The following is a 10,692-nucleotide window of genomic DNA, read 5'->3' as shown; positions in this document are numbered from 1 at the left end:
GCTTCTCAATAGGTTTGGCATGGACAAGATCTATGAAGGCCAAGTGGAAGTGACAGGAGATGAATACAATGTGGAAAGCATCGACGGCCAGCCTGGTGCTTTTACGTGCTATTTGGATGCAGGCCTTGCCAGAACTACCACTGGCAATAAAGTTTTTGGGGCCCTGAAGGGAGCTGTGGATGGAGGCTTGTCTATTCCTCACAGGTAATGAGAGTATTTAAGAAAAATTTCAGAAGAAGGCTTACAAAAGATTTCTAAACTGTCAGCTGGAAGTAAGATTGTAAGCCATTTTCAGAAGTTAAGTGGGTTGTTTTAATTTGCAGTTCCTTTGGTTTGAGTTAATGATTTTTTTGTTGTTGAGTAGATGCATCTTGATTTACTGGGCATATTTTAGTGGTTGGTAATTTAACAACCAAAATAATAATTTTTGGCAAATAGATTTTTATTGTTAGTAAGCCTAAAATACAGCCTAACTGGAATTTTGCTTTTATCATGTAGAGTTGGGGGAGGAGTATATTTTTTTGAGGGCCTGTTAGATCTTATGCACAATTCCTCACTGAGGTGCAGGTGTTCCAAGAGCATTCTCACTTGGGGATTTCATTAACTGTGATCTTGGACAAATCACTTATTCCCATGTAGCCTGAGGGACCACAGAAATTAAAAGATTTGGGGGGAGGAGTTTTTGTTTTTTTTTTAATTTCAGCATATTATGGGGGTACAGATGTTTAGGTTACGTATGTTGCCCTTGCCCCACCTCCCCTGGGGGAAGAGTTTTGAAACCCCTTCCTGTGCCCATATGCAGTATAGTGGTAGAAAACTTTTTTTGAGACAAAGTCTCACTCTGTTACCCTGAGTAGCTGGGACTAGAGGCGCATGCCACAACTCCCAGCTAATTTTTCTGTTTTTAGTAGAGACGGGGTCTTGCTCTTGCTCAGGCTGGTCTCCAACTCCTGAGCTCACGCGATCCTCCCGCCTCGGCCTCCCAGAGTGCTAGGATTACAGGCTGAGCAACCACGACTGGCTCATAGTAGCAGGAAACCTTGGTAGTGGTTTTTTTAAAGGTGTTTGTGGCATAAATTTCTTTTCCATCCTGGAATTCAGAGAGAAGCTGCCAAATGATGATACCCTACTAACTGAGCAGTCGGTAGTTGGTCCTTTGGTTGCATATGATGCAGTAATTGTTTCAAGACGGGACTGATGGCAGCTAACTGAGGTGAATACTTACTAGTGAACTAATTCCAGTCTATACTAAAATATGAAAAACTTTATTTTAGTACGAAACGATTCCCTGGTTATGATTCTGAAAGCAAGGAATTTAATGCTGAAGTACACCGGAAGCACATCATGGGTCAGAATGTTGCAGATTATATGCGTTATCTGATGGAAGAAGATGAAGATGCTTACAAGAAACAGTTCTCTCAATACATAAAGAATAACGTTACTCCAGACATGGTAAAACATTTACCTAAAAATGCCTGTATTGGTTAATTTATCAACATGGGTTTACTGCTTGTTTTTGGGGGGGAGGGGTTTACATTGTTGTGTTAGATGTATTTCAGGTTGGCAGTTGAAAGGTGAATGGGCAAGTTTTGTAAGTATAGATAGGCTCACATAAGATATTCTTGGCTTAAATGAAATAAGGATGTTCTGGACGAGAATAGGTTAACTTACTGAGCTAGACTTGTCAGTATGGTTTTAGGAATCTTAGATGCTGAAGCCTGGCAGGCTTCAAGCATCTAAAGCCTTTGGTGCCTTTTGTTCTTTGGCCGTTCTGTATATTTAGATGTCATTGTTGTGGTCACAGTTGTAATCTGCTTCGCTTGAAATAAGGTGGTAGATGATTCACTAATTTTGATACCATGGGAGAGGAAAGTTCATAGTAAATATGTGCTACATTCTGGACTTCTGAATATCTCAGGCATGCACACAGAAAAGGTGAGATACGTATTTGATCACTGGTTCTGCATGATGTTACAGAAACAAGGAGGACTGTGTCTGCAAAAGTGAGTTTGGCTCACCCCTGTATTCCCAACACTTTGGAGTCAGGTGGGAGGCTCACTTGAGCCCAGGAATTTGAGGTTACAACGATCAGGACATTGCATTCTAGTTTGTGTGATAGAGTGAGACCCTGTGTCTTAAAAATAAAAAAGTGAGTGTAGTGTAATTTATTGGCCCTAGGGTTGGATCTCTGGGGCCACCTCTGTTAAGACATTGAAGCAATTGAAGGTTATAGTATCAATTTTGAAATTACAGTGAAAATGTGGAACACAAATCACATTAAAAAGTAATTGGGGAAAAGATCACTTTATTATTTGTCTGTTTTGGATACCATTCTAAGGCTGAGTAAACACATAGCTTGTGTTTTTGAGATAGGAAAGGAATTAAGGGTAGTTTTGTATCAGTAATGTAGATGCATGTTAATTTTTATTTGATTATATTTCTTTATGTTACTACTGACTTTCATGCTGGTAAACATAAACAGTTCTTTTACTTTTAGACTTTGATTCTACTTGGTCAAAACTTTTCAGACTCCCTTTCTGTGCTTTCAGATGTTTATTTCCTAGTGGTTTCCTGTATACAAGCTGTACTTCAGCCAGACTGCTTTTTGGTTAAAAGTAATTTTCTAGCTAGCTCATTTTTATCTACGGTGGCCTCTTTCCTCTTGTGTGCCTGCTGAAATCCTCTACAGACATCTGATACGTCTACAACAGGAAGTGGTCTTTACCTAAATTCATGGCTTTATCTACATATGTGGTTGTACTTCCTACTTGTCTGATGGCTTGGGAGGAACTTTGTTGCTTAGATTTGTTAAATACAGTGGATGGCTATAATAGCGTGTTAAAAGATGTAGAGAAATAAACTTTTTAAAGGGATTTAGGTAGTTGAGGTTTCAAATGCAGTGAACATTCTTGCATTATTTTCCTTTACTAAGCCTTATGCAAATGCATGCAGTAATCACTTTCTCCACATGGAATGAGTAATTTTAGAGACCTAGATTATCATAACATTCTTTAGGGCACTGTAATTGTTATTAGATATTCAAATTTGCAACCTTTTTTGATGAGTTTTAGAACAAAATTGCCCAATAAGATATCTAATCAAATAGCTTTTCAAGAAAAATTCAGACCACCCCCTGGTTCTAGAGGCATATTACTGCCAGATATTAGTGACTGGCGGTAGGGAAAGGTAGAAGAGATCCCTAGTACATAATACTGAGAAACGCTTTGAAAGACGTATCAGGCAAAGATGGAAAATGTAAATCTGGGGAATATGGATGACAAATTAATTTGGCAGTTGCTTCTTGGCCCCAGTGTCCAGTCCTTGGTCTTAACTAGGCAATGTCAGTGTTGTAACTGTCTTCATATCATATATTCTTCATCTTACTTAACATCTTAAATGCTTTTGTTTTGGCATGAATTGTCACTTGAATGAAAGCGTTTAGGCCAGACAGTGTTTTAAATAAGCAGTGCAGTGTGTGTTTCTGTAGAAGTAAATTTGCTTTAGAGTGACTTGAAGTATGGCTGAATTCCTCAGAAATACACACAGATTTTTCTTTAGTAAGACGGAGTTTTGAGTTGTGTGAATAGTGTCAATTCACATTGCATATGGTAAAAATTGGGAATTTGTTAGGAAAAGGTGGGTTATGTTTAGAAATTTTAAACACTTACCAAACATTGACTTAGTTTAGCTCCTTTTGAGAATCTGGCTTAGAGGGACAAAACAAAACAAGTAGTATAATAGTTACATTAATATAATAGGGCATATGAAATGAAACCAAGTACTGTTTGCTTTCCTTTGTTTCAGATGGAGGAGATGTATAAGAAAGCCCATGCTGCTATACGAGATAATCCAGTGTATGAGAAGAAGCCCAAGAAAGAAGTTAAGAAGAAGAGGTATGTGTCTTACTATTGTCTTTTCAAGAGAAACAAGTTGGGAGTGGTTCCCATACTGCTTCATCTGGTCTTTTCTAGTGGGTCAGACTCTCAGTGAAGTAGTGCAAACTCGATCACTAGCTCTGCCTGATGTGGGAGAAGCTAAGGGAACCAGGTTTGCTAAAGTAATTATGGTGATAGAAGTTATTAGCCTCAGACATTACTGAGGTTGCCCATTCTATCCTAGTACAGTATAAGTACCAGCTACTGCATTTTTTTTATTGGCTACCTTAAAAAAGTTGCTTTTTGTTGATCTTTCATGGTTTGATTTTTTTAATGGAATAGAAAATAATATTTAATGAACATCTAAAATTAAAAGCATAATTTTATGCTTTTAAATTTTTAGAACATTTTTATGTATTTTATTGTAAGTTGACAATTTATATAAATCTGTAGGGTACAAAGTGATGTTATAATTTGTGAATACAATGTTCAATGATGAAATCAAGCTAGTTAACACGTCCATCACCTAAAATACTTAACATTTCTTGTGGTGAGAACATTGGAAATTTACTCTCAGCTATTTTGAGATGTATAATACTCTCTATTATTAACTCTTCACCGCACTGTGCAATAGAACTAAAAAAAAAAAAATCATACTCTTCCTGCTTGAGATTTTGTCCAAGTGACTTTGACCATCTGCCCATTCTCCCCACCCCTCCCGCCTCGATAACCACCATTCTACTTTCTGCTTCTGTAAGTTCGATTGTGTTAGACTCCACAAATAAGTAAGATCATGTGATATTTTTCTGTCTGGCTTATTTCACTGAGTATATTGTTTTCCAGTTGCATCCGTGATGTCACAAATGACAGAATTTCATTCTTTTTAAAGGCTGAATCATATTGCATTTTGTATATATACCACATTTCCTTTATCCAATCATCTGTCGCTGTTATGAGTAGTGTTGCAGTGAACGGGGGAGTGCAGATCTCTTCAACAAATGGATTTCAGATCTTTTGGGTAAATCCCAGAAGTGGGATTGCTGGATCTAACATGTTTTTATTTGATTTTTGGTCCTGTGGGGTAATAGGACATCATAGTAGTTGGGGTTTGAGAAAGTTAGCTTAAGCTCATAAAATAAGTACATATGTTAGAACTTGGATTATTTAACCTCCATCTGATTACAAAGTTTCTCTATTCTCTTTAGTTACGGTTTTGAAAAATATATTCCTGTCTTCTTTGTTTTGTAGATGGAACCGTCCCAAAATGTCCCTTGCCCAGAAGAAAGATCGGGTAGCTCAAAAGAAGGCAAGCTTCCTCAGAGCTCAGGAGCGGGCTGCTGAAAGCTAAACCAAACAGCAATTTTTTATGAGGATTTTCAATGTAAAGACAATAAACTTATTGAATAAGCAGCTATTTCTGTGTCAAGCTCTTGTTGTTATGGAACTATAGGAAATATCCTAAAGTATTTTATAAAAGCAAAGGAGTTCGCAGGTTTTTTCTACAAGAAAACAAGGGTAGCTTTTTTCAGAAAAAGTTGTCTTGCATGTTACCAACACAGTTCACACATGCTTGGGCTTCTATTTTCCCTGATAGGAGTTGTTACCCCTCATGTTTATGCTGTGCAGCTCTCCCTAAAAATCGGGTAAGCAACAGACCAACCATTACTAGGAGATACTTCATCTGTCCGTTTATTACAACCAGATGGTTAGTGGGAAGAGAAAGTACCGTCAAAGTATAGTCTTAAATAAAACTGGTGCTGATGCATGGCTTTAATTTTTGAGAGAAAGCTGTCTGGTGAAGGTCACATAGATTTAACGCATTGACTGCCACACTAGGAAAAAATTTCCCTGGGGCCAGGGTATTTTATTATAAAAATAGAATAAAAATTTCAAAGACAAAACTATCCTTTCTAATTTAATGAAAAATTTGTCATTTTTTATTGTCTATGCATGAGTTATATGCAACTCAGGCGGCACTAGAATTAATTTTTACACTGCTTGCCACTTGAGTTGTATGTGACTCATGACATACTTAATTTGGGAGACTTGAGTCTTACGCTTCACAAGGCCCTGGCCTGAAAACTAGCATGAGTTAAATACAACTCACATGGCAGTTGATGTGTTAACCAGGTGAAACCTTTGAGCAGAAAATACTGGGGCTTTTCTCCAAAAGGTGGTGTTTCATTTTATGTAGATATCGAAAGGTAAATGCCACATCTGAGTACACAAGTGAAAATAACAGGAGCACATAATCTGGTATATCAAGTATACAGGGGAAAAAGTGTTAGATTAATACATTTAACATGCCTCTTTAAGAAATAGCCCTTTGGTCCACAGGAAATAACTTTGAAAGTGGAAAATTACTACTAAAAAGTTTTTAATAATTTTTGTCTTGCTCCTTTCAGTCCCACTTTCTGCATAACTCAAATTCAAGCTATATGGATCTGGATTGGGTCTATAGCCTTCAGATGTCAGTTTTGAAGGGCTCAGTTGGCTGGTTGATACTAAGATGGACCTTTTCAATCTACAGGATAATTGAAAGTTCAGTTTCAACCACTAAAATTGTTAATTGTGTATTGTCTTAGAATATTCTGAAGCTCTCCACATTTTGATGTCTGGGGTTAATGATCAATAAGTGTAAATCTATAATACAATAAACCATGCTATTAACCCATCTGTTTATAAAGGAGTAATTTTAATTAACCTGCTTTGCAGTCTTAATTTGTTAATGTGCAAACTTCACCATGCTAAGACATTAGTAAATTTATAAATTTTCTTTAAACAGCAGCTTCAATGCAAACACAATGTTTCCAGCAATGGTATTTTGGCTAACATAAGTCTACAAATCACTCTCACTGTTGATGTTTATGGAATGAGGCTTTTCACAGTATTATTTTAAGTCATTAGTGAAAATAATTATACAGTGAATGTACTTGGAAAATGTAACAGGGCTTCTAAAAGGGCAGGAATGGAATCTTTTGGATCTGTAGATCCTGTCCTCTTGCCATTACTTCAGTAATCACATGTATTTAAGATGATGGCTTCTCAGGTCCAGTGGAGGGGAGTTTTGTGTAACTGGTAGGGATGTGACTCAGAAGCCATTTTTTTAAAATGCTCAAAATTGTTCTTTAAAAGTGGTAAGTTTCTTGCAATGTTACAATGTCCAAATGAACTAAGAGTCATTTGTGTAGGAAATTTTCTTCCACAATAATGTTTTTAGGTTATTTAGTATCAAAGAATGTTCCATTTCCATTTGATTTGCTGTGACTTTGAGAGCAATACAAGAATAAAGCTGCTTTTCTAATTCTTCACGAATTTCACTTGGAGCACCACGCAGCAGGTAGTCTTTGAGTAACTGACAGGCTTTTGCCAAGTTTGGTTGTATCACTTCTGAAGTACACTTCATTGTACTCTGATCACAGCTAGTTCTACAATCCGTGCCATAGACACAGTCCAAATCAGACTCACAGTGACGATCCTTAATAAGTTCTTTCAGGTTTGTCTCTGGCACAATTTTTCTCATATCCACCATTTTCAAATCATACTTATCATTATATCCTAGGTTTTTGGCACTAGTATCACACATGAGGAAATTTCCATAGGGGCCATGGAAAACGTCTTCCACAAATTCTAAAAGTCCTATGGCTATTTTAGCCTTTCTAGGCCATGACGGTGTGAACAACTGATCCATGCTTCTTCTGAACCCAGATGGAATAAAAAGTTCAATGACCCATGGAAGGCTTATTCCATAAAGAGAGGTATATTCAACACTTTCCATCACATAGAGATCACCACAGAATCCCATTAATTTGGGGGTATGTTCTTTATCTTGAAGTATCACCATGAGAAGAAATTCATTTAGTTGAAGAAGTGCCCATGCTGACTTTGCTTCTCCCAAGGAAACCTGGCCATCTTTGTCTCCATCAGCCACTGTCAAGATGAGATTAACTAGTTCAGAGAGGTTTCCTTGGTCACCCAACTTTGCCTGTCAAGATAAGAATTTGGCTAATTATACAGAATGAAAAACAAGTTTATCTCCTATGTAACATACTTTATAAGTTCCTTTATAGGCATTATTACCATGCTAGGAATCATCTTGCTACTGAATCCTCATAAAGGAACCTAACATGTTACATCTAAATATTTATGACCCTTCCTAAACTAATTAGAACCATGTTTTGTAACTGCAGTAAAACCCACTTTAAATATATTTGTTAATTAAAATATAAATGGCCACTCTTAACTCCCCTAGCCCCTTCAAATCTTGTAGATAGTTAACCAGCACACCAAGTAATTATTCCTCTTCTTCATACATTTACTTGCAAAAGCACATTGTAATATACTTACATCAAAGTTATAATAAGGGTCAATAGAAAATTATTGTCTCCTATTTTGTATTTATCACACTAACAGAATTATTTTGTTCAAGTAGTATCATTCCAACAATGGAGGTTAAAAAGTATTTCCCTGTTAAGGTTCCCTGGGATAAAATAGTCTGAAATGCATAATGCATGTAAAATGGCCAAAGAAAAAGATTTTGAATGAAAATAAAAGAGCAATAAAAAATGAAAAAATAGCCCAGGCATAGTGGCTCATGCCTGTAATCCCAGCATTTTAGGAGGCCAAGGTGAGATGATCACTTGAGCCCAGGAGTTCAAGACCAGCCTGGGCAACATAGTGAGATCCTCATCTCTACAAAAAATAAAATAATTAGCTGGGCATTGTGGCATGCATGTGCAATCCCTGCTACTGGGGAGGTTGAGGCAGGAGGATTACTTCAGCCTGGGAGTTGGAGGTTGCACTGAGCTATGATCATGCCACTGCACTCCAGCTTGGGCAAGAAAGTGAGACCCTTTTTGACATTCCAATTTTTTTTCAGGAAAAAAAAAGGAACCTGTCACAAAAACTTTAAAAATTTAAAAACCAAGAAAACCTCTTCCCTAAACTATTTTCATTTTTGTATATTTCTATTTATATAAGTATTTCTTTAAATTAAAAAAATAATTTGCAATCAGGGTACTAATTTTTTTGTTTTAGAATAGGAGGAACTGCTATCCTTTTTCTCCTATTATTTTTAGTTGACATGTAATAATTGTACAAACTTATGGGATACAGAGTGATTATTTCAATATATGTATACAATGTGTAATGATCAAATCAGGGTATTTAGCATATCTATCACCTCAAACATTTATCATTTCTTTGTGTTGTGAACATTCAAAATCCTCTCTTCTAGCTTTTTGAAAATACACAATAGATTATTGTTAATCATATTTGCCCTACAATGCTATAGAATACTAGAGGAATCTCCTATCTAGATGTACTTTTGTAACTGTTAACCAATTTCTCCAGATCCTCTTCCCTCTACTCTTCCCAGCCTCTAATAACCATAATTCTAGGAGTGTATTAACTTTACTTCACCTTTTATGTATCAGTTTTGTTTTTTTCTTAACAGACACATGCAGAGAGTATGTATCAGTTTTTGTTTGTTTGAGACAGTTTTACTTGTCACCTGGCTAGAGTGCAGTGGTGTCATCATAGCTCACTGCAACCTCAAACTCCTTGGTGATCCTCCTGCCTCAGCTTCCTGAGTAGCTGGGACTACAGGCGTGCACCACCATGCCTGGCTAATTTTTTTAGTAGAGATTCAGGCTGGTCTTAAACTGCTGACCTCAAGCTGTCCTCCTGCCTCGGCCTCCCAGAGTGCTAGGATTACAAGCATAAGCCACCTCGCCTGGCCAAGTATGTGTCAGTTTTCACGTCAAACTTTTCAACTAGTTAATGAACTCCCCCCTTGTATTTGGAAATTTTAATCTAACATAAATAATGTTAAAGTAAACATTCTCCAACATGTATTTTTTTTTCTTTTCTTTGAATTATTTCCTCAGGAAGGAGTCCCTGATAGAGGTCAAAGAATATCAACACGTTAACAGCTTAGGATGAGGTCCTGCCAATTCCTCTGAAAGAATATTGTTTCACACTAACAAATCAATAGACAGACTTACCTTAAAGAGACTGTACACCATTTCTTTGAATTTCTGTACAGTAGTTCCCCTAGTTGGCTTATCAAACAGCACTATTTCTTTTCTTGGTTCCAGTTCAGTTCCAAAATCAAGATGAAGTGCTTGTTCCATTTGACATTTCACAACACCTGGTAGATTATCCCAAATCCCTAAATACATCTATGTGGAAAAGAACAAGTTATCTATTATACTAAGTAGAAAACTCTCAAAAATATACCACCATATTTTTAGGGTCCTCCTCTCCTAAAAAAGCAAAACAAAACACAAACAAGCATCAGAACATTGACATCGAGCTGTGACTTTATTTTTGAACTGCAAATTTGAAACCATATTCCAAAGATTTTTTTCCTTAAACTAATTTTTTAAATTACAAAAGTAATGCAAGCCTAAATATATATTTTTAAAAATCAAATTGGAAGGATGTAAGGTAAAAGCAAAGTTCCTACACATTCCATTTCCTTAATCTCATTTCCCCAGAATTAATCATTAAGTATCTAGCTATTTATCAAACTAATATTACATAGTGTTTAATATGTCCTATGGTCTACTAATTTATTTTATTATTTTAATCCTTGTACCAACCCTAGTGGTAGGTACTATTATCCTTATTTCACTGATGGAGAAACTGAAGCAGAGACAGGTGAAGTAACATGCCTAAAAGAGCTCACCATCTTAACCATCAGGATAGGCTGCCCCTCTTACTTCTATATAAAAACCAAATGGGATCATGTTAATTAATAATATTAATCCAAACAAAGCAGATTATATCACTCACTTGTTCCAAGCCTTCCTAA

The 10,692-nt window shown here is 36.5% G+C and overlaps 2 protein-coding genes across 2 annotated transcripts in view; one reads left to right on the top strand and one right to left on the bottom strand.

Moving 5' to 3' along the window:
• Positions 1-5,289, top strand: part of RPL5 (ribosomal protein L5) — a 12,205-nt gene extending 6,916 nt beyond the window's left edge. Inside the window, exons 5-8 of the mRNA XM_012661107.1 lie at positions 1-204; positions 1,275-1,452; positions 3,805-3,893; positions 5,124-5,289. Coding sequence (XP_012516561.1) covers positions 1-204; positions 1,275-1,452; positions 3,805-3,893; positions 5,124-5,223 — 571 coding nt within the window. The 3' untranslated portion in view covers positions 5,224-5,289. The remainder of the gene's footprint in view (positions 205-1,274; positions 1,453-3,804; positions 3,894-5,123) is intronic.
• Positions 5,290-6,040: 751 nt separating this feature from the next.
• The window catches only part of FAM69A (family with sequence similarity 69, member A), a 93,129-nt gene continuing 88,477 nt past the window's right edge, over positions 6,041-10,692 (bottom strand). Inside the window, exons 4-5 of the mRNA XM_012661106.1 lie at positions 9,881-10,057; positions 6,041-7,860 (exon numbers count right to left, since the gene is read on the bottom strand). Of these exons, the coding sequence (XP_012516560.1) occupies positions 7,048-7,860; positions 9,881-10,057 (990 nt within the window). The 3' untranslated portion in view covers positions 6,041-7,047. The remainder of the gene's footprint in view (positions 7,861-9,880; positions 10,058-10,692) is intronic.

Source organism: Propithecus coquereli, unplaced genomic scaffold (genome assembly GCF_000956105.1).
Source record: "Propithecus coquereli isolate 6110/MARCELLA unplaced genomic scaffold, Pcoq_1.0 Scaffold7, whole genome shotgun sequence".
Lineage (NCBI taxonomy): Eukaryota > Metazoa > Chordata > Mammalia > Primates > Indriidae > Propithecus > Propithecus coquereli.
The sequence above is the reverse complement of the archived record's forward strand: the minus strand, read 5'-3'. Positions and strand labels throughout refer to the sequence as shown.